The sequence below is a fragment of the Vicugna pacos genome, chromosome X (assembly GCF_048564905.1).
Source record: "Vicugna pacos chromosome X, VicPac4, whole genome shotgun sequence".
Taxonomy (NCBI): domain Eukaryota; kingdom Metazoa; phylum Chordata; class Mammalia; order Artiodactyla; family Camelidae; genus Vicugna; species Vicugna pacos.
The window spans coordinates 36,171,412-36,196,323 of record NC_133023.1 but is presented as its reverse complement, the minus strand read 5'-3'; the positions used below and the strand labels follow the sequence as shown (position 1 = coordinate 36,196,323).

The window sequence follows — 24,912 nt, the reverse complement described above, 5'->3', positions numbered from 1 at the left end:
ATGTGAAGAGCTCCTCTCATTTCTATTTTGAAAAATGTAATTAGACACGGACTTTACTTTTCATATTCTTTCCATTAGAGCTTATTACAAGATAATGACTATAGTTCCCTGTGCTATACAGTAGGACCTTGTTGTTTATCTCTTTTATGTATAGTAGTGTGTATCTGCTAATCCCAAACTCCTAATTTAGTCCTCCGCCCTCTTTCCCTTTAGGTAACCATAAATTTGTTTTTTATGCACAGACTCTACTTTTAAGAGCTCATGATCTATGAGAAGAGGTAAGATCCAGTGTTTCCAGCAGATCTCTGTGATTCTCACCTGCGTAGGCAGCAGTCTCCTGGGTTACAGATCTATTAACAATAACGAAACTGCTTCCAGCCAGGCTTAGTGACTGAGCTTCGACCCTTTGAGTTCAGACAGTCTAGAGCCCAAAGCAGCTGTTTGAATGCAGAACCTCAAAGGCTCTTATCCTGGTATTACTGAGCTACAGAATTTTCCCAGTGTCTCCTGCACACACACTTCATCATTGACTTTTTGTATGACCTTGGCCATGTTATTTCTGCTTTTGTGCCTTGATTTCCCCATTTGCAAAAGGTGGATATTTGTACCTGTCCTGCTTAGTGCTTTGAGATTTGAAAGAGAAAAAAATAACAGAAGACATTGATCAACATTATTCTCACCAAGAAGGCTGCTTGGATACACTGGACATACTAAGGATGTTCTCATAGAGTCTGTTTACTTTCAAAAACAAACTTTTCTAATAGGCTCAGAAGATTCTTACTACCAAGGAAGAATTTAAATGGTGAGATACCAGATAGTTTAAAGCTTTACAAATTCTTTTCGAAAGAGAACCAGGCCAATAAACTCATCCTGAAAATATTTTTGTAGGCTCTTTATACACCAAAATAGAACTTCTCCTACTTTTAAATACAGTCTTCCCTTCTTTATTTGTTTCCCATGTTACTAATGGGCTTAGGATATCAGCATTTGGCTGCACAGACTCACACACCCAGACAAACAGTAAATAGATAATAGAAAAGAGAAATTAACCCCCCCCCGTCTTTTTTAGCTGTGTTACCTTGTAAATTTCCTTCAGCTCTACTCTGATGTCTTCAGATCCTGCATATGTGGTGATTATTTGGCCCAGTTGAGACCCTTTCCTTCCAGTTATTAAATGGTAGTGGTAATACTTTGGAGAGCTGTCAGGAGACAGTGGGCATGTCCGTTTCCTAATCTCTAAATCATCTCAGTTCAGAGACTCAAAATACATTCATTTTCCTCATTTTTGATGTGAAATCTGGGAATACTCATTAAAATAGACTAAAGCAACGCTGTCCAACAGAAATGTAAGATGTCACATATGTCCCTTCAAATTTTCTAGTAGCTGTATTTGAAAAGTAAAAAGAAACAGGTGAAATTAATTTTAATAATATATTTTATTGAATCCAGGATATCCAAAATATTATCATCTGAACATGTAGTCCAGTGGTGGGGGATGTAGCTCAGTGGTAGAGCACATGCCTGGCATGCATGAGGTCCTGGGTTCAATCCCCAACGCCTCCATTACATAAATAAATAAATCAATCTAATTACTCCCCCCCAAAAAACAAACAAGAAACAAAAACACATGTAGTCCATATAAAACATTATTAAGATGACATTTACATTCTTGTTTGGTACTAAGCTTTAGAAATTCAGAATGTAGTTTATACTTACAGCACATCTCAATTTGGACTAGCCCCATACTAAGTTTTCTTAGCCTCATATGGCTAGTGGCTCCTGTACTGAACAGCAGAGGCCTAAAAGGTTAGCAGATTTTATGTATTTTTGCAAGTATTTCTAATCCATCTTCAGCTTTTTAGAAACCTGTATAAAACACTTTTAGATCTTACAACATAAACCCAACATTATGGCATAGATTAATTTCACTTATTCTGACAACTTCATTATCTGGTATCGCAAAGAACTTGGAAATAAGTGAGATTCCTTATGTGCCTCTTGCTTCCTAAGGGCAAACCAGCTTTGAATCCCTTTCTGAATACTCTCCTAGGTCCCCAGGGAGATGCCATGTCCCTGAGATTTTCATTCACGAGGCAGCGAGCAAGTTAGAACTCAATGAGGTTGAGGAGGTCAGAGATGTTGCCATAGACAATGTTTTGGACACTTTTCAAAACCTAAAGGGCATTGCTAAATAAATTTAAGGAAATTACTTTAGGGAGAGCATAAGTACTTTTCGTACGGTGGCAATATTTTAATAAAGTTGTTAAATTATCCTTGACTATGACTTGGGAGAAACCACAGAACTGGCCCAAAGTGTTATAAATGATTATTGTCTTAAAATAGAGTTAAGGAAGATTCCCGCAAGTGATGAGTTGTAGAGACGATGAGGCTATAGTTCAACAGAAGATGCTTATTTACTCCCTTCATCTTTTTGCACACATGCTCCCTGCAAAACTCTAAGCGAAAGGGCTGCAGAGTGACCTGGAGCCTTTTACAGTTGACATTTACTGTTTCCCCTTCTTTAAGTTGGCAAATGTTAAGAGCCACTGCTACAGACAGCGTCTGGTCACGTGCAAACTAAGGGAAAAAATCCCAATTCATCGTCACCTATAGTTTAGGCTCTCACGTTGAACTGAACATATCTGTGCATTGTGGTTCCTGGAGACTCAGTTCAAAATTGAATTTAGTAACAACAATAGCCAATACCTTTTGAGATTTCAATGTGTGCAGAGCCCCATGCTAAGCATTTGATCTGTGTTAACTCAATTCTCAGATACTCAATACTTAATACTCCCAAGAGCCACCTGATCTAGCAGCGTTAGGAGCCCACCGAGGCCACTGACATGAACTTTCCATTTGGTTAAGTCAAAGGCTGTTGAGAGACACTGAACTTTCTCATTTCATTCTTAACTTGAGAATTCTTAATTTGAGCTCTGTTATACCAGATAAATATGAGGAGACAGCCATACACGAATCTCATGTTCATTTCATCTTTCCATTGCAAACATAATATAGTCAGAAGAAGCATTGCTTTATGTACCACTTCATGCTTTAGGCAGAAAAGAGAAGATAAAATATTTAAGGGTGACCTATGTAGAGTAGATGTTTTGGCAGTTGAAGAGGATCATTATGATACCTAATGACATTGATCCATTGGATTAGAAAGGATGAGGGTCCGTCTAAAAACAACAGGTTGCTTTAAGCTGCTACCTCTCTTTCTAAGGCCAGGATCTTTGTACTGCTGCTATTTTAAGGACCTTATATTTCTCCTTTATTACTTCCAGGCATTTCTCCCAGATCACTGTTGACATCTTTTCTATGTATCCAGGCTGGGGTTAAGGTTTCTTGACTGCAGAACCCTAGAAGGAAAAAAAAAAGCAATAAAAAATAAATTAGAAGAATGAATGAAACTCAATTTTTATTATGGCTTACAAGTCCCTACATGATATGCCCCTTCCAACCTCCTAGTCCAGCCACTCTGGCTTCTAGTATGCCAAGTTTACTCCTACCTCAGGGCTTTGGCACTTTGAGGCAGATTAAAGATGGCCACATATTCTCTGATGCCCCTCTCATGGGGAGGGAGAGGTGGGTTCTATGCCCCCTTCCTTTGGGAGGGCACTGTTGCTGATTTGACCAGTAGTATATGGTGGAAATGATGCTGTTCCAGTTTGGGGTCCAGGCCTTAAGGAACTGGCAGTACCAATTCTGTCTTGGAACAGTCACTCTTGGAGCCTTAAGTTACACCATGTATGAAGTCCAAATACCTTGAGAACACTATGCTGGAGAAGCCACATATAGGTACTCTGGTCTCCTGCCCCAGCTGAATTCAGCCTTCCAGCCTTACCTTCCAAGGCCTTAGACTTGGCAGTGAAGCTATCTTGGGCATCCAGCCCAGTCAAGCCTTCAAATGACTACAGCCCCAGCCCATCTCTGATGTAGCTGCACTAGTGACCTCAAGCAAGAACTGCACAGCTGAGCCCAGTCAACTCACAGAACCCATTTTTTAAGACATGGGCTATCTCTTTATGCATCAATAGATAACCCAAACGTAATTGCCATTCCCTCCACTTGGAATGCTTTTTCTCAGGTCTCAACTCAAATAGCGTCTCCTCAGAGAGACCTTCCCTGGTAACCCCACCTGAAAGAGCAGCCTCTCCCACCCCACCTAGTATTCTCTGTTACAGTCCCTAATTTATCCCTCCCCTGCTTTATTGTTTATTCAATGCACTTACAAATGGTTAACATTGTATCCGAGATGCATTTGTTTTCCATCTGCCTTCTCCTGGTGGAATGTAAGCACCATGAGGACAGAATTTTTTTTTTTTTCTATTTTGTCTACCACAGGATCTCCAGTACTTGGATAAGGACCTGGCTTTAGGTAAAGGTGTTTTCCGTGAATGACTGAAAGAATGGGTCTTTGCCTATTCTATGTGAGCCTGTCCCTTTTAGGGAACAATTGGGCAGATTTTAATTTGGTATTGTTGTTAGGGGCAAAAGTGAAATATTTTAGTCGGAAATAATCTAGTCCTACAGGAAATCCAGTGCCTACCTCGTCTGATGTCAAGAAACCAGGTGCACCACTCCCATCTCAACACATACACCTCTATTCCCACCAAAATTCCACAACCGAAGACTATTTTCCTTGTCCACAGTTAAGTTACAAATAAACTTACAAATACAGAGGCAAAGAAAATATACCAAAATCCTTGCCCTCATGAAGCGTACATGTGAGCTGGGTAGGACAGACAATAAACAAACAAAATATATAGAAAACCAACTTATCTACCTAAAATAGAATTAGAATTAACCATGTTTGATTTTATATTGCTTTTAACTTGCAGTAACAGGCACAGTCAAGAAATGCAAAATGCAAAATTAAAAAAGTATGAAATATGAATTTTCTTCAAATAAAGTTAACTCCAATATATCAAAATTCTTATATCACATTATCTGAAACTTTAAAAAAAAAGTCCATTTTAAATTTAACACTCTCAACTCTAATGGGCATATGAGTTGATTTTCAAATACATGTTAGAGTTAAAAATCAGTTAACCACCAAGTTGTGGAATTATGCAAAGTTCTGTTTGGCTTTTAAAGTCTGTTGCTTTTCCCATGTCAAGATTTAATAATTTCTACAAAGGGTTGGAACTTTGTAACCAGATCTGTTAAATCTCCCATGTATATTAAAGCAATGCGTAATAAAACGTCTGCTCAGCCGTATTTGAAAAATACATATATTATCAGAAAGTCCTGAGTGCTTACAAAGAATGGGAGGTGAGAGAGAATGGGATCTAATTTCAAACACAATAGTCAGGTAGGGCCTCACCAAGGAGGTGACATTTCAATAAAAACCTAACCCTCATCTGTAGGATTTGCATGGTGTAAATACTACACAGTGGCTCAGGTCAACCTACCCACTTATCGTTGATTCACGTGGAGGTGGGAAGCAAGGAGCCCAATTGCTTCTCCAGAGCCAGTACGTGCGAGCCCGGCACCACACAGGAAGGTCAGAGAGGTAGCATCCTACTCTAGATGGCAGAGGACTTGTGGGCAGTTATGAGAACTTTGGTTTGGGGAAGGTATAGCTCAGTGGTAGAGTGCGTGGTTAGCATGCATGAGGTCCTGGGTTCAATCCCCAGTACCTCCATTAAATATAAACAAATAGGTAAATGAACCTAGTTACCCCCCCAAAAAAATAATTTAAAAATAAAAAACAAATGAGAACATTGGCTTTTACTCTGGGTGATACAAGAATAGATTGGAAGGTTTTTAAGTAGAGAAGTAACGTGATCTGATTTTAATTTTAAAAGTTATGTTCTAAGGGTAGGGGAGCATATAGCTCAGTGGTAGAGTGCACACTTAGCATGCACAAGGTCCTGGGTTCAATCCCCAGTGCCTCTATTAAAAAATTAATTCAACAAATAGATAAATAAACTCAATTACCTCCCCCTTCACCAAAAAAGAAAGTTATGTCCTACAGAAGTTGGCTCATGAGCAAACAGATACTTTGTTGAAGGGGGAGCACACATGCATGTGTACGCACATGAGCACTTGGTTATGCGTATATTTCTTCTTCACAGGTGTCAATTCACCCCAGCCAGCACACTGCTCTTTCTTTGGGGTAGATACAAAAGAATACATCTTTTCCTGTGAAGGGCCAATCCCCTTGCTTCATTCAGACATTTAATCAAGAGCTTGCTAAAATAAAAATGCCGTATATTATCACGGCTTTTAAGAATATGTGGCCCGTTCAACCCACGAGCTTCTCATAAAAGTGACATTCCACACACGTTATGAAGCCTTATGTTGTCATCACAATTAGTTATATTACTTCGTTTTGTTAAGTGGTGATGAAAGTGTTCTCAGGCTCCTGCTCTGCCCTCCAGCTCGGATGCGCATAGTATTCTACTCACACTGATATTTGTACATTTAGGAAACATAAAGGTTGTCAGCAGACATTCAATAATTTTGAAGGGAAGCATTTTGAAACTAGCCTATACTGCATTTCTTATTACCATGGTCATCACTTAAACCTCCCTCAGGTCAACGTAAGTTAGCTAGCATCCTGTGGGCCGCTTTGGAATTTAAAGCAATCATAGGAGACCATATCCCTGCATGGAATTTTACAATTGAAGCTATGCATAAGAATGATGTTAGAGGTATTTTAGAAACCTTCTGAGTTAATAGATTAATTCTGAGTGAGTCTGAATGGTACAGAGCAAAGAAAGAGAAAATACTTTTATGGTGACAGACTTCCTCGGCATAAATACATAGGCTTGAAGATGGAAAAAGCGAGATAATTGAAAATAATGTCCAAAAGAAGAAAGGGAAATGCTTATACATTTAACAGAAGCCATGAATACATCTTATGTACATCTTAAAGGGTATCTCTCTTACTTATGAAGAAATAGCCTTTGTCCCAGTGGTCTTTGGCTAATATCTTCCAGCAGCTTGAAGATATGTTAGCATTATCGTATTAAAGTTCGTCAAAGCCTTGAAAGATAGATGTCATCAAGTGTATTTGAGGAGAAAGTCAAAAAATAAAACCACCAGCCCATCTGTAATGATATAGAGATTGGTATCGTAGGCTTAGAACCCAGAGGAACTTTGAATTTCTGACTCACTGCTTATTAGCTGTGTGAGTTGAGGCAAGTTTCTTAACCTCTCTGTGCCTACATGGGCACATCCTTGTAGGATTGTTAAGAGACAAATGAGTTAAATTTTTAAATCCTTGAAAGAGTCCCTGGTACACAGCAAATGTTCAGGAAGTGTTAGCCACTTTGATGATGATGATGATGGTGGTGATGGTGGTGGTGATGATGGCAATGGTGGTGATGATGATGGTAATTATGCTGCTTGCCTATCACAGTCCTTATTTCTCTTACCCACTTTCTTCTTGCTCATGACTTCTCCTTTGCAGTGGTGGGCTTTTTTAAGCAGGTGGGTGTCGATCAAAAGTACCCCTTAAGTGAATTTCTTTGAAAACACTTCCTCTCTGAAAAGAATTGTTTCAAAGAAGCAGATGCCTCTGGGATATTCCTGTCATCTCAGTAAAGTTGGTAAAGTTTGAATTCTCTTAAAATGTCTTCGAGTTGTCTTGCATGTAAAATTCACAAGACTTGCCTCTTCCTTCGTGTGACTCTCACTCCAGGTTTCTCCTGCAATGTCGCTTCTCTCCTAGACCCCAGAATATTCCTCTGATCGGAATCTGCTCAGCATACTTCTTACTGCCGCAACAAGTGACTTCCTTAAATCAACACTGTTCCACCACCGGGGATTAAAGTTCATAGCAGCAAAGCTCATTTTGGGGCAGAGGAAACTTTCTATTTATGCATAAAGTCTCTTTTGATTTATTCCAAAGTGGCGTTCCTATTTCAAAGCATTGGATTTCTTTGGAGGGAGTCTTCTGACTCATCCAAGTGAATCATCATTTTGGTTTGTACCATTAGAGAAAGTAAACATTTTCTCTCAAATAATTTATGGAGTGGAAAGTTGGTATGTTTACCGGCATTAATCAGTGGCTGACTTTGGAACTGGGTGAGTTATTCGTTGGAAAGTAGAATATGTGTTGTGTTGGGTACATTCAAGGCTATGAATTTCCATCTTGTGAGGACCTCTCTGTAAAGAAAGGCAGACTCACTCTGGAGTCACAGCCCTCTGTTTACGCCCCGGGCTTTCAGTAAACTCACTGTGGATCCCGGGCATGTAATTTACTGCTTCTTAGAGCCTCAATTCCTAGTCTGTAAAGTGAGACTATTACTTTCCACCTCCCAGGGTTGTCATGAAAATTAAATATGATAATATACCAAATGACTTTATAAATATCAGGTACTTTTACCATTTAAAAAAAGTCTTATGTGGTAGAGAAACCCTTCAGGAGGGCAATTTTTTTTTTGATCATTTACTTTTTGGACACAGCTTTTCTAGACTGAGATCATCACAAATCCTCAGATTTCAAAATGACAGTCTGGTAACCCAAAGATGATGATAATTAACAATTGATAATAATGGCCCCCAAAACCCCGTTTTGAGAAAAATCATTTATTTTAAAAGTCTTAATTCTCTTTCTCTTTCCCTGTCTCTCTCCCCTTTTATGTTGTCTGTGCCCAAGTTACAAAGTGATTTTTCATCTTCTCATTACTCTATGTCGTTTGGGCACATCAAAAGCATTCAGATAATATCTTTGAAAGACAAGGGACGCACCTGTCGTCTGGCACCTGTGATCGCAGTGAGGCTCCAGTTGGGCTAGGGAAGGGGTGCAGTTGTTTGGGATTAGTTGAGCTGCTCTCTGAGGCTGGCGTTCAGGCTCTAGGTCTGGAGGTTCAGAGAGTACTTGCCAGAGAAGGTGACTGGATGAGCGCCTTCCCTGACAAGGGTGTGCTGGGGTGAGCAGTTTGGAGATTGATTTTCTCTGCTGGTAAAAATCCCAGCAGGCTGAGTGATGCTGTGAAGGCAGGAAGCTTTTGCACCTTCTGCTACAAAGTTGTCCCTGAGCTCACATGGTGCAATTCCCCTAGAGGGTCTGGAGAGCCTCCCGTCATGGGAGGCTCAAGACGTGTTTATAAAGGGGCATTGTGGTATTTATTAAAATAACAATGACAATCACATCCTTTGAAGCACTTTCTATATATTATCTCATTTAATCCTTGCTTCAGCCTCTAAATGACAGTTGGCAATACCTTTTGTGGAAAGATAAGTGTAGGGACAGTAGTGATGATATTAGTCGGTGTTTACACGTTTGCTCTGGACGACGCACTCTGTTATGAGACGTATATGCATCTTCCCACTGGTTGCCGGCAATGACATCATGACATTGGTTCTATTTACATCCACATTAGACAGTAGCCAGACAGTGGAAGCTGTTTGCTTGAATTCACATGGTTACTTAGTTATTCAACATTGCAGGCTGTTTTCTCGCCTCTAATCGCATGTATGTGGGCGTTAAAATGGATCCTTTTCAAGTGATTTCTGTTGTTTTGTGAAGGAAAGGCCGGGCTGGTCTAACAAGATAACTCACAAGTCTAGGAATGTGAAGGAGAGGCTGGGCTGGGCTAACCAGATAACTCACAAGTCTAAGTATTGGAATACTGATCTGAGTTCTGCTGGACTAACTTGTAAATCTAGGTTAATTAGTGTTGGTTTGCTGTTCATGTTTTTTTGCTAGCCAGCTGGGTTTTCAAAGATACATATCTGGCTTTGGAATGTTGGTTTGCTGCCTCCCCACCTCCACTTTTGTGATGCTGCTGCTGCTAAAGCTGTTCCATGCCTATTGGCCGAATACTCCAAGCTTGTACTTTACCCTATAAAACCTCATGCTCACGTCTTGGAGGTGCTCAGAGCTTCGGAGCAGAAGCCCCTCTGAGCCCGCCGACGTAATACATCTGAGTACTCCAACCCTCCGAGTGGTGCTTGTTTCTTGACTGGCCTGTTGTTTCTGTAACAGTTTGAGCACTCTAAATAAGGGTTTGCTGTGATCGTGGTTAAGCCAGTGTCCCTTTTTTGACTAAGGCGAATCGTGTTTGGTTTTATTTCTTTACTGCCCTACAATTCAGTCACCTAAAAATCACTTTATGTCTTACTGTGATCTATTTTTCACTCACAATTCTTCTGACACCAGATGTGTGGGGATTTTTTCCCCCACACCAACCAAATCTTAAACTGAGTGGACATCAACTGGGTGTCCTCCAGTTCAATTCATTCTGACATCTGACAACCTGAAGTTAGCGCAGGCCCCACATGTTAGGGGCTCAGTCCCACAAAACTGCCACCACTTCGCAGTTTCCAGGCCTCCCCTACTTCTGACTGACCAGCTATAAATCGGAAGTTCCCATGACACACTCTTCAGGTTGGAAAATTTGCTAGAACAGCTCACAGAACTCAGAGAAAACAGTTTACTTATGACTACTGGTTTATTATAAAAGATGCAGATGAACAGCCAGATGTGGAGGAACATAGGGCCAAGTCTGGAAGGGTCCTGAGCACAGGAGCATCAGTCCTCATAGCATCCAGGGTGCAGCACCCTTCAGGCACATGGATGTGTTCTCCGCTGACACGGGGCCTCTCTGAATTCCCTTGTTTAGGGATTGTTATGGAGGTTTCATTGTGTAGCAATGACTGATTAAATCACTGGGCTTTAGTGATTGCATCATCCAGCCCTCCTCCCCACTACTCCTTGGAGGTCTGGGGTGGGGCTGAAAGTTCCCGCCCTCTAGTCATGTGGTTGGTTCCCTTGGCAACCAGCCCCCATCCTGAAGCCATCTAGGGGCTCACTAAGAGTTACGTTATTAGCATAAACTCAGGACTTTGTTCGAAAGGGGCTAGTTATGAATAACAAAAGACATTCTTCTCACCCCTATGACTTAGGAACTTCCAAAGGTTTTAGATGCTCTCGTGCTAGGAACTAGGGACAAAGACCAAGTATATATTCTCACAATATCACACTATTGAAGTAAAAATTTTCCAAACCGTAACATATCTATATAAACATGCAATTTTACAACTCTTTATTAACGGCCACTTTAACAAAAATTTTATCAATTTTTTCCTATGAAAAACCACATTGAATTTATTAATTAAATCATAATATTAGAGCTGGAAAAACTATCTTTTGTGTAAATTATTTGTGGAAGATTTTATGACATCTTTTAGTGAGACCAAAATGATCTTTTCTCTAATTGATGATTACACAGAAGTGAATACAGCTAGCAGAGCATGTTGTCAACTGAAAAAACAAACAAACAAAAAAAACCCGGACAATCTAAAAGGTGAGAATTATGTTTTATTCGGTGGACTTTCTGAGGACTTCAAGAGACAGCCTCTCAGATAGCTCTAAGGGACTTCTCCGAAGAGGTAAGGGAGGAGCCAGGGTATACAGGAGTTTTTGCAACAAAGACCAGGTAGTTGGAATATCAAAAGATTACTGTTAATTAAAGAAAACCCAGATATCTCAGGTTAAGGGATTTTGAGCTTTTCAGTATGGATGGGAAGCTGCAAGAGTCTGGGTTTATTGAAATCACTCCTTTGATATGCACTTTAGTCATCTAGGGCCAGTATCCTGTTCCCTCCCATCTGGAGTCCCCTCGGGTGTTACCGTTGGGGGTGGCTGCAGTGGCTGAGTGCTTAATGGCGGGCATCCTGTTTCCATTGTGAGTTCCCTCGGGGCTCCCCGTCGGCGATGGCTGCGGTGGCTTGATAGCCGCAACATTCTTTGTTTACTGATATGGCAGGAGATATTTTTCATTCACAGTGTTAAAAATGGGAAAATTTCAATATTTAGACTTGTTTAAAATTTACTGGAATTTGGAGACCATGTGGATTTTAACTACAAGGTCATTTCTTAAATAACTCAAAATATATGATAGGAGTTTTTTTGTTTGTTTCAGGTTCTTGGAGATATTTTTTAACATTTTTTTTTATTGAGTTACAGTCATTTTACAATGTGTCAAATTCCAGTGTAGAGCACAATTTTTCAGTTATACATGAACATACATAAATTCATTGTCGCATTCTTTTTTGCCATGAGCTACCACAAGATCTTGTATCTATTTCCCTGCGCTATACAGTATAATCTTGGTTATCTGTTCTGCATATGCCTGTCAGTATCTACAAATTTCGGAATCCCAGTCTGTCCCTTCCCACCCCCCCCCCCCCGCCCGCATGGCAACCACAGGTTTGTTGGAGGCATTTTTAAGACGGCAAACTCACTCTTGCTCCTGACACAAACTTTTACATGAATATTAATGGGATTTTAAAATTATGACCTATGATGTAAAAGTAAGCTTTGCTTTGTAGGTCTTAGATTTGATTATAGACTTTCTCCTCTCAATTTCCTCCTGTCGGTCTGTCAGCCTCTCTGAGGATTTTTGTAACTGCTATGGCTGTATTCCTCATTTCCTTTAGCAAGGCTCTGGTGAGGATCACGGGGAAGAAGTTTGGGACCTGCTCACTAATCTGGTCCAAAGGCAACACCTTTGTTCTCAAATGTGGTCCCATTGTGCCTGGTTCTACACATTTTCCATGCAGTTTGGGCCACCCCAGAGCCCTGGGATTGAGATTCTTTAGACATTGCCACAGTCTGTTGTGCCCATCCCAGTGAATGGCTGTTGTGGTGGAGTTCCCCAGGAAGCAAACTCTGAGATGGAGATGAGCACACAGGAGGGTTATTAGAGGATGCTCTGGGAATCAGCAGGTATGGATAGGAGGGGGGAAAGGCAGAAGCCGGCAGAAGGAGAAATCAAACTGTGATATATTGTCAATGGAAGCCTTAGCCAACCCTGCAAGGAATTCTGAAGACAGGAAGACACTTCAGAACTGTTCAGAGTGGGGCAGAAGGGCAAGACGTCTACACCCTCACATTGGTCAGTCATTGGAAGGGGGCTGCCCAGAGGAGGCGGCATGACCTGAAGCAAAGTGGTTTGGGGCTAAGAGCCAACTGCTGCCTGGCAGGAACACTCAGTAACAAGTCTACTGAATGGGGATATGGGCAAGCTTATCACAGTGTCCACCACATCGACCCCTTGGGTAGATGGCTCTTCTCTTTAGTAGTTCTAGACCAAGCTTCACCTCTTGGAGGCTTTTGTAGACCTTGCCACCTGGCTACCAGAATGGCTCTGCCTGGAGAAGCATCGGGGTGTCTGGGGTAAGATAGATGCAGTCTTGAATCCTGCGGACTGAGCCCTCCAGGAAACAGCTCCCTCCACCCAAAGATTTGGGTTGGGGGGGGGCTTGGCAATACACAGCCATGTAGCCAGGTGATGCCATGAAGCCAGCTGTGTGCCACGTTATAATTATAGTGCTGTAACTCTGTTTCCATGGACCTGCCTTTCCAACTAGACTTTAGAGCTCCTCGAGCCTGGGACTATGTCTTATTTCATTTCTGTGTCTTCAGAGCATCACATGGTGCATGTCTCAGATCTGTGGTTAATAAATATGTTTTTACTGAATGAAAGAAATTGTCCAAGTGTTAGTAGCACTTAAAAGTATGATCCCTAGAGATTCTTCTTGGGTCAGTCCAAGCCTATCAGTAAAACAATTTTAATTCTCTTCAATGTTTAGCTAAATACAGTGTTAGTTCTAATTTGATAGCTATCCTTTGCTTAGGGCTTTAAAAGTCATGAAAACATGTAAGCAGATGGAGTGGAACATTGAGGAGGTGGGCCATGTTGGTGCCTGCTGTGGCCTGAGCGCCGGTGACCATCCAGATCGTGGATCTCCTGCTGGGTGAGAGGTGGCATGTGCCAGGAACCCACTTGACTTTAAGCATGGCTGCATTTGAACCTCCTTCATTAGCTGGGTGACCCTGAGAAGGTTGTTTATCCTGAGACTCACTCTTCTCATCTGTAAAATGGGTTAATGCACAAATGTTCATGCAGCATTATTCTAATAGCCCCAAAGCAAAAATAACCCAAATGTCTATCAACAGATGAATGGATAAATAAAATGTAGTCTATCCACACAATGGAATATGAGTCAGCCTTAAGAAAGAATGAAATTCTGAGCCATGCTACAACATAGATGAATCTGGAAAATATTATGCTAAATGAAATAAGTAAGATGTAAAATCCACTTATATGAAGTACGTAGAATAGGCAAATTCACAGAGACAGGACGTAGAATGAGGTTACCAGGGGCCCGTGGGAGGGAGAAATGAGGTGTTAGTGTTTAATGGATGTGAAGTTTCTATTTGGGATGATGAAAAAGTTCTGAAAATAGAAAGTAGTCATGGTGGTACCAATATGGTGAGTGCTTAATAGCACTACATTATATACTTAAAGACGGTTAAAATGGTCATTTTATCTTATGTCTATTTTACCCCAGTAAAAAAGAATTTTATGGCATGTGAATTATATCTCAATAAAGCTGTTAGTTAAAAATAAGGTTAATAACAGTACCTATTCCACAAAATATTTGTAAGGATTGAAAATGATACATGATGTAATGTAGATACATGACTGGGACATTATGCTGTATGCCAGAGATTGACACATTGTAATTGACTGTACTTCAATTTGAAAAAATGATATATGAGAAGTACCACTCACATGATATGTGCTTACCAAAAGGTAGTTGTTGCTAAGCATGATCTAGAAATTAAGCATTTGTTTCATGCAAAGGACCCCATAATTCTAAAAGGCACTGATGCTTAAGGACTGGGGTGTGCAGCTCTGTCTCTGGCCTCGGGATGGCTGCAGGAGTCTTTTCTAATAATAATCCATCTATATGTCAAGACAGACTTGGTGGTATTTCAGTTAATTACCATGGGACAGTGCCCTAGCTTCACAAATGAAGAACTCATCACGAACACCTTCCAAACACGTGATTAAAGCATAGCTACCCTCTTGGCATCGTTACTCTCTGTTATGCATCTTCTCTGGCCTCTACACATGGTTTCAGATGAACACAGCATTCGATCTTTATTTATGCATAGTTGTAGATCGTTCATTGTCATTGCTGTATGGTGTTCCATTGTGGGATGTAACTCAATTTATTTGTCCAACTACTGTTCATGGACATTTAACATTCTTGGGTATGTGTTTGGAGAACATTTTCTTGGGCATCTACCTAGAAGTGAGTCAGAAGTGCACGTGCATCTTTAGTGGATGCTGCCAAACACTTTTCCAAAGCGGTTATACTATGTTACCCTCCCATTAGCAGGAGATGAGAGGTTGCTCCTTAATTTCACCAACACTTGGTATTATCATCAAGTTTTCTCATCCTTTAATTCATGACTCTTGGGAAAGGGTCCAAGATAAGTTTCAGTTACACCCCCCAGCTTTATATACAGAATTGTTTGTATATGTGCACTTTACTGGAGAGATTACATGGTTTGAAACAGAGTTTCGGGGGTCCTTGTCCCAGAGAAGGGCAAGGACCATCACTTCAAGGTTTTGGCAATTTTATAATCCCTAACATTGTGATGGTACAGCCTTTTATTTGAGCCAAGATTTCTCTTGGGAAAGCTAAAACTGCTAGGTAACTGTCTCTGTTTTTGAGAAGCACATGATTGAAGGCCAAGGAACTCTGGAATTTTGCTAGTGCTGGTGTATGTTGGATAATGTTCAAAACTGCATGCCCTAAGTAAATGGATGCTATTTAACGGGATATTTTAGGTGCCTGTGCTAATTTGATCAAATAAACACTTCCGTGTCTACAAATTGAAAGAGTGAAAAAAAAATTGGCACCGGAAAATAGATTTTAGCTGTGGGCATTATTCTGCTTTGGAAACAGCTTCTTGACATCAGTAGAATGTCCCTATGGTTTGCAACGTGATACAGCTGGAAATGTACCGGCATCCTTCTTAACACACTCTTTTTCTTTGAGGTAAATGTATGGGCTAATTTTGGAAACGCTCCCCTGTGGAATCCCCTGTCTCCACTGGCTGGTGTATTTACAACAGATTATGAAAGGAAAGAGGACAAAGATACGGATTAGGTCTTTGCGGGGGAAGAATTACAACGTTCAGCTTCCTAGTTTAAACACTTACTTTAATTTTTTTTCCAGAAGAAATTAATTTTCATTGTGTTTAAAAAACATTCAGGCAGACTTCTGTCTCAGACCCTGAAGAATGCCTCTTCTTATTTTGACACTGTTTGCCTTAGTCAGTTTGGGCTGCAATAACAAAATACCATAGACTGGGTGGCTTATAAACAACAGGAATTTATTTCTCATAGTTCTGGAGGCTGGGAAGTCCCAGATCAAGGTCACCGGCAGATTTGGTGTTACTGTCTGCTCACTGTGTCTGTCCTCGCTTAGCCAAAGCTCTCCAGACTTTCTTTTATAAGAAAGTCTGATCTCATTCATGAGGATGATTCATCTTCCAAAGACTTCCACCTCCAAATACCATCACAGTGGGGGGGCAGGTTTCAACATACGAACTTGGCAGGGGGGACACAAACATTCAGCTGTAATATATATGCATGACTGGGACATTATGCTGTACACCAGAAATTGACACATTGTAACTGACTGTACTTCAATTAAAAAATACATTCAGCTACAGCATTATTCATTCAATCAATCATCTATCCATCCATCCATTCATCCAATCATCCAACACTTGTCAAACATCCATTGAAAATATAGCACTCTTAAGCATTAATATGAAAGGAGGCAAATGATTGTCTCTTTTCCTGAAGTAGCTGGAGGAAGAAGGAAAACCCACGTGGACTACCTCGAGAATGATATCAAAGTAACACGGGCCAGTACAAGCTGATAGGGTAAGGACTCAAAATGGGGTGAACTTCGTTTTGAGCACTGTCGGGGGAAGGGAGAAAGGGAGGTGAATTTCCGAAGGCTTCTGGAAGAAAGTGAGTCTTAAGCTGGGCATAGAAAGGAGTTCAAAGTTTGCACTGCTAGAATCTAGACGGCAAAGAGCCTTCAAGGGCAGATGCAGCAATGATGGGTGGTGAGGGTGACCCGCTGAGATCAGGGAGACTCCCTGACCGGAGAGCAGAGGCCATCTGCCTGGCTGCCACCTTCTTCTGGTAACCTTGAGAGCCATCCCTGCAGAAGAAGAGATAACATGAAGCTGGCCTCCTTTCTGTTACCCACAAGGTCCTTCTCAGGACATTTGCTGGGGCCTCGGGCTGAAGTGATCTCCTCCCACTTTTTTTTTCTTTCTCCTTTGGGTATGTAAAATCTAAAGTGCTGTCTCTGAATAATCTAAATCCTTTTTTTTCTCACCATGGAAGGTCCAGTGTTCCCTTCTCAGTGAAGCCTTCCCTGACCACCTTATTTATTTAAAATTACAATCAACCCCAAACCAGCACACTTTCTCTTGTTCTTCTTAGCACTTAGCACCTTCTAATATACTACATGATTGTCTTCTTTATTTTGTTTAGCCTCTGTTTGGTTAGTTTATTTTGTTTACACCTATTAGAATGTAAGCTCCCAGGAGAGTAGGGATTTTTGTCTGTTGTCCCTCACTGCTGTGCCCCTGGAACCTGGGACAGTGACAGGTACATAGGAGGTGTTCAGGAAATATTTGTTGATCTATGTCATTGAAAAATTTCTGATAGCCACATTGAAAAAAATAAGCAGGTGAAATTAGCTTTTGTTAATCCTCTCAGGTAACAATGGAGGCACTAATAAAGAATTTTCAACAGCATTATTGAGGTGTAATTAACATGTAATAAACTGCACGTGTTTAAGGTGTATAGTTTGAGATTTGACATGTATATACACCTGTGAAACCATCCCCACAATCAAGATAGTGAACACATCCACCACAATCAAGGGTCTTTGTGGCCTTTTGTAATTATATATGTTTAATAGTGTATTTTATTTAACCCAATGTATCCCACTGGGTACAAGCTGTGTGACCTTTGGACAAGTTACTCAACCTCTCTCTGCTTCAGAACTCATCTGTAAAGTGAAACATACGGTAAGCAGTTTGCTCACTGGGTTATTGTGAGGATTAAAATAAATAATTTAATAAACACTGTTAACCTAATGTCCGACAAATGGTGTTCAATAATTATAATTCACAGGCTGGGAAGTTTCACGATCAAGAGCATTGACCTTCGAATGTCTGAATTTCAGTTCTGCTGCCACTTAGGAGCTGTGAGACCTTGAGCAAAGGATAATTATTTCACCTGTCTGTGTCTCAGCTTCTGCATCCGAAAGGGTGGCGGTGAAGATGAATGAATCCAGACATGCACAGTGAATAGAACCAGGCCTAAACTGGGGAAACACTCTTGGCTGTTATCATTATTTTTTGTTATTATTATTCCTGCAGGCCTTTGCCTAATTTCTCAGCCACTACCATCCCCATCTTCCCCATTTATCCCTACATGGGCAATCCCAGACCTTTCCTGGGCTACAGGGCTGCTGGCCTGTCCGCAAATCCTTGCCATTTCTGTCTGTCCCTCCCTCCAGCTTTGCGCATGTGATGATGCCATCAGAAGACAGTGTTGCCGCCAGGCTCCGGGGGCTTTGAAATGTGAGCCCATGAACAGAGGAAGAAAGCCATCTGCTTAAGTCTGAGCTCCCTCCTCTCCTCACCCATTAAGAAGATGAAATTTCTTTTCTTCCAAACTGGAAACAGAGATCAAAAGTTCAGCTTGGTCCTGCCATTTTGTTTGTGGCCCAAGCATCGTCCTTGCCAATAGCTGTAAAAATGATTGAGTTCTAGAGGGCTCGGTGGCCTGCTCCAGCTTCCCGCAGTGAGGAAGGCAAGATGCCCATGAACAGCAGAGGAGATGCTCCAAGAGGGAAAACTCACTGCCAAGAAGCTGGATCTAAGAAAGGCCAGGCCACCTCTTCCTACTGCAGAGGCTGGGGTCTGCATGGGGACTAAGAGGGCAAAAGGGCTTCCCAGGTGGGACAGAAATCAGGGTCTTTGTCTCTAGAGAACTAGGGTCAGGAGAAGAGCAGGACATCTGGAGCATCGAAACTGATGTTAGTGATGCACGTGTCGCCAAGCCAGCCTGTCTCTGAGAGCCACTGGCCCGCTCATTGAGTGGGGGGAGGTTTGCGGAGGTAGACTTCAGATGTTTTTACTGAGCCCTCTGAGGCTCACAGGCTACGAAATAAGGCCATGTGATAATCGAGTGGGTTGCTGGTTTTCAGCAAGTCTGCTTTAAAAAGTCAAACATAAATCATCATGCCAGGAATTCTGATCCTAAGAATTTACCCAAAGGAGATTAATCAAAAATGTGGACATGGATTCATGGCTAAGAAGTGGCTGTATAAATGACAGGACATTCATCATGATTCCAGAACTGTCAGCAGCCTCCAGTTAGTGAGTGCATCCTGTTGGCTGTGTGTAATCCTACAATACCCCTGTGACATGGGTACCATTATTCCACATCTAAAGATAAGAGACACAAATGTTGAGCAACTTGCCTGTAGTCACACAGTTATCAAGTTTCAAAGCCCGTTTGAATCGGGGCTTTGGACTTTCAAAAGCCACCCTGAATCCCTTCTTCTGTGGTCCTAGCCCAGCCCTGCTCAGACATTTATTTATTTATTTATCTATCTATTTATTTTTATTGAAGTCTAGTTGATTTACAATGTTGTGTTAGTTTCAGGTGTACAGCAAAGTGATTCAGTTTTGCATATATGTATAAACATATACATTCTTTTTCAGATTCTTTTCCATTATAAGTTATTAAAAGCTATTGAATATAGTTCCCTGTTCTCTACAGTAGCTCCTTGTTGTTTGTTTTATATATGGTAGCATGTATATGTTAATCCCAAACTCCTAATTTATCCCTCCCCATCTCCTTCCCCTTTGGTAACCATAGTTTGTTTTCTATGTCTGTGAGTCTCTTTCTGGTTTGTAAGTAAGTTCATTTGTATCAGTTTTTTTTTTAGATTCCACATATAAGTGATATCATATGATATTTGTCTTTCTCTGTCTGACTTTCTTCACTTATGATAATCTCTAGGTCCATCCATGTAGGTGCAAATGGCATTATTTCATTCTTTTTTTATAACAGCCTGACTTCTGACTCAGGTTTTCAAATGAAACTAAAGTGGTTTTTGTGCATGTTCCTAAACTGCCACCAACAAGTTAGTCTCCCAGAGATGACTTATAGGCTGCCATATTATTAATCCTTGAGAAATATGCCGTTTATCTTTCTGTTGCTCTTCTGGGAGAACCGGGTAGTATAAACATGTCCCGAGGAGAGCCTTGAAGTTGTCTCTTTCTATTTTAACCTTGTCCATCTCTGGGAACTCCTGTGTTGACTTATCACATCTGATTCCTTGCGGAAGCTTGCTGGACCATGTTTCGTGGCTTTTCCTACAGATGCTTGCATTCCTGCAATTGGTTTCTCATCCCCTTCTAACTTGTATAATATTTATAGTTGTCATTTTCTGACCTTCCAGGCACACAGGGTCTCCTTGCGCTAAGATATTTGCAAGTATCATTGGCAAATGAGATTACTTTAGGTAACCCCACTCCTGTACTGGCATTGAAGTTTTACTTGGTAAGCGTTCCAATTTCAAAGGAAAACCTTCTTATTGTGTTTGGTGTGGCAGCAAATTTATTTAGCTAACAGAGAATTTTGCTGGAAATCTTTATGCTAAAAAGTTAAGTTGGGTTCTGAGGACACAAGGAACTAAAACACTTGACTGTGTATCACAGATTGATAACATGGTTTTCGCTTGCAGATATTTAACGGCTTGGCATATTAAACGACTTTGACATTGTAGTAAATGTATCCTTTTAAAAATATCTTGTCTCTCGCAGGGCAAATCATACCCCTTCAGGGGCCCATTCCCACCTGTATGGAATCCAATTGTCTTACTAGACCACAACAACCTTTGGAGGACGATGGATAATATGGGACAAGAGGTAAAGCTTCCTAAAACTTAGGTCAAAGAAATCAAGAATTTCTTTGTCTTTTGACAACATTTGTATTCTCCATTCTTAAGTTTAGTCCTTAAAAGAAAGAAAGTGAGGGGGAAGGGTGGAGCTCAGTGGTAAAGTGCATGCTTGGCATGCACGAGGTCCTGGGTTCAATCCCCAGTACCTCCATTAAGTAAATAAATAAACCTAATTACATCCTCCCCTCCCCCCCAAAAAAATTTTTAAAAAAAAGAAAGTGAAACATGTCACCAGTGCCAAGCACATGGTATAGCACATAGTAACTGTCAGTAAAGATTTGTGAGATGTATGAATGAACTTGTATGTAACCTCTAAAAGAATGAGATGTCCAACAAACTGGTGTTTCCATACTGCTGATGGCGTCGGGGGGAAGATCTTATATCATGCAGCCTTCCTGGGATGATGTTTCTAATTTAGAAAATTGTCAGGGCATAGCAAATAAGATTTCTGGGTCTTTGAGTCACTACCATCCTCAAACCTGCAACTCATAAGTAAACACACTCTAATTGTGACATGATTTGGTGCAACTGTCTGATTCCTGTTTTGGGGCTGAACTTACGAATTGTTGTCTCTAAATCAGTAACTTAGTAGTTGATATTTGGAAACAGCCTGATGACAACATAGCCTCCATTTATTGCATAGGAAGTCTTCTCATAAATTAAATATAGACTGAGTGAATAGGGAAGCTATGCAGACAACGTTGGTTGAGCGGTAAAAACCACTCTTGGGGGAATCTGGAAAATTTGCATTTTCCTTCCTTAAGTTAGAATTTTTAATACTATCAAAATAGTTATCTCAAGTGGAAAATTGCATTTTTTTCTCCCCTGAATCCTCCTCTGAATGTAGATTCCCAGTGATGCCCCATGGAAGGCACCCCTTGCCGAAAAGTGGGACAACATGACAATGAAGGAGCTACTGGACAAGATCTGCTGGACCAAGTAAGACTCACCATTAGGCACAGGCATTTACTGTGACCCTCTTTCAGTTCTATTTGGTGACACCATTCAGCGGATATGAAACAAGCAGTTGCTTTGTGGCTAAAACCACACCATTTGGCCAGGTGGAATGCTGAAAAACATGGGAACCATTTCTTGCCCTAAAGCTATCTCTACCTCAAATTTACTTCTTTGGGATAGTTTTGCATCACAAAGGCGATATTACCCCATAGAGTCCTCAGAACAGACCAGAATGAGCCACTTCCTTTATTTAGAACAGCTTAAAGACAGTCAAGCATAAAGAGCTCATTTATCAAGTTGTTCACTTTTGTGCTCCTCACTGGGGGTCAAGTATGGAGAGTGCATTAGCACGTGCATTTGAAAACACTTACGGAATGAAGTACAACTCTTCAAGGCTTTGAAAGGGAACTTCTGTAAGTTCTCTGGATAATTCACAACTGTCCAGGAAACATGTATGACATACTCTTCATCAGGGAGAAACATGGAGCGTTGAAAGAAAGTGTTGATGAGTCAAGTATTCAATTATGGTCGGCTATATAGTCAGACAACGTGCAGAGGCTTCCCTCTTGGACAGCAGGGAAAAAAGGAAAGGATGGTCAGGGTCCCATCTCAAGCACGTGGTGAATTTGTGGTGAGCAAAGTAAGAAAATGGAATTGTAATGAGACTGTCCACCCATGCGAAACAGCTTTAGTTGGGAATATGTTTGGCCGGGGAGTTGATGTCTTCATTCCCCTAGGCACTGGCGAGGGAAGTTGAAGCACTAACAACTGGAAGTAAAACGTTTTTAGGGCTATCTGAATCTAAGATATGGAAATAACCAAAAGACATGAAATTTACATACTTCTTAATATATAAATTCAACTTCTTAGAATTTAGCTTAAAGAAGGAGTGAGAAAAGAAGAGAGGGAGAAAGGCACACAGGGAGGGAGAAAGGAAGAGAAAGGAAGGGAGAGAGGGAGATTCAAAGCATTATTTTTAAAAGGAAAATTGAAATAGAAGATTGGTTAAATTAATTATGGGTCATCTGAAAGCTGGAATACTCTAAAGTCTTGTAAAATTATGTTGCAGAAGAATACTTAATGGCTTGAAAAAAATCATGGTATTAAACATAGAAAAGCAGGCTGTCATCAAGTCTGTACAGTGATATATGATCTCATTTCTAAAAAAAAACTGTATATGCACTGTGAGCAATGGAAATCCATCAGAATGTTTTTGAACACTTAATATTACCATCAAACATTTATCCATGTCATTAAGATTCTTCATCAAACATCATATTTCATGGTTGCAGAATATTCCATGGAAAGTGAATACCATGTATTTATCTATTATCATTGGACATTTTAGTCATGTCCAGTTTTTCATCATTATTGTTATTTATTTTATATAATATTCTATGATGAACATGTGTTTCTCTTATGTCTTCGACCTTTGAAAGCAACCAATTTTGGAATAAAACCCTTTTACGATCATGAAATCAATGTCTATTATTAATTACATCCTTTTAAACATTCATCTGACGCCATTTACCACTTTTTTTGAGAGTGTCGGTTTATAATACAAGTTAGTTTGTGCTAATAAAATTGCAGTATTTACTTTTAAATTTTATACATGAGATTTTCAAAAAATAGTGAGTATTCAATTATCGGCACTTGTTTTGTAACTTCTATTATAAAAAACTTTTAATAAATTCAGTTAAGCCTTTTCTCTCCAGAGAGCTTTGAAGCTCATTGAAGTTAGGACTAATCATATTTCTTTGGTCTCATAGAAATCAGACTTTTTCTGCCACAGTCCTTGGCCTAGTCCTCCCCTTAGTGAATATTCTAGATTGTTGGCTGACAAAATAAAGTATTCTGAGATGCTAGGAGTATATGAACACAAGGTAATTTTTTAACTTTTCCTAAGCAAGATAAACATGATATCATTTCCTGATTTTAAAGGAAATAATCCCCGGAGCACAATCATACATTCAAAGTCTAACGTTGATCATTCTTTCTATTATTATCATTTATAAAGTGCTTTTCAGAAACACAAATTAAATTTACTGTGTGGTCACAGCTAGATAAATACACTTTTTAAAGCCTATAACTAGAAAAAAAAATGCACCAAAATGAATCTAGGGGTTATCTTTGAGGGGGGTGACAGAAATATGAAAGCTACTCCTCTCACCTTTTCCTTTTATGAATTTTCCAAATTTTATATAATGTGTATGTAGCCTTCATTTAGAAAATATAATGACGTTTATCACTTCAAAAGTCAGCAGGGCAAAGAACACGAAAATATTGCACTAGCTTCCTTGACCTTCCATCCCTCAGATATTGTTCTCATTTCTTTTCTTACTGAAGCTCCCAGAGTAAATCAAATAAAGGATTAAGAATGGCCTGGCCCTCCCGAGAGAATTACTTTTACCTCTCCCTCGATTTCAAACCAGGGTTATTTCTTTCTCATCAAATTGGCAACAATAACAGCTCAAATTGCAGTACTATTTTTATGTTTAATATTGGCTAGCTAGCTAGGGAAACATTAGGTTTTAGTTATTTATAACTCTCTTTCCCTTATATGCCCAAATTCACCTATAAAATAAGGAGCAAAGGAAACAGGACATCAGGAAACAGCAAAGGATATTTTCACTTTGAGGTAGTATTTTAAACCAACGCTTGAATATTTGCTTTAGACAGATGCCAAAAATTGCCTCTGCGAAGAAAGCATGAGTCAGCACTTTCCATCCCTTCAGTTATCATGACGAATCTTGCAAACCTAATTCTAAGTCATGTCAACATGTATATTACACCTAATGCAGGCTTAGTGATGGGGACTGTCACAAAAGTGCTACCAGGTTGTTAGGGTTGCAGACATTGTCCCAAGCAACTGGTTATGTGGGTTAGATGTGATTCTACAAACTTCCAGAGTCAAGGAACACTAGAGTAGAGAGGAGTCCCTTGGGAAGGGTTTATACCTTCAAGGTTGTCAGCAGCCTAATTATAAAGCATTTTGAGGTACTAAAATCAAGAAGTTGGGATCAGGTATGATCTAGGTTGAAGTTGTACCATTTAGTGAGCTGTGTACTACATATGATTAACTTCCCTGAGACTCAGTTTTTGGGCTTGTGAACTGGGGCAAAA

The 24,912-nt window shown here is 40.3% G+C and overlaps 1 protein-coding gene and 1 non-coding gene across 2 annotated transcripts in view; both read left to right on the top strand.

The window, feature by feature from the left end:
* MAOB (monoamine oxidase B) overlaps positions 1-24,912 on the top strand; it is a 91,030-nt gene that overhangs the window by 45,750 nt on the left and 20,368 nt on the right. Inside the window, exons 4-5 of the mRNA XM_006213398.3 lie at positions 20,696-20,800; positions 21,680-21,771. Of these exons, the coding sequence (XP_006213460.1) occupies positions 20,696-20,800; positions 21,680-21,771 (197 nt within the window). The remainder of the gene's footprint in view (positions 1-20,695; positions 20,801-21,679; positions 21,772-24,912) is intronic.
* Positions 1,492-1,563, top strand: TRNAA-GGC (transfer RNA alanine (anticodon GGC)). The gene has a single exon. It is a non-coding gene; the product is annotated as a tRNA-Ala (tRNA).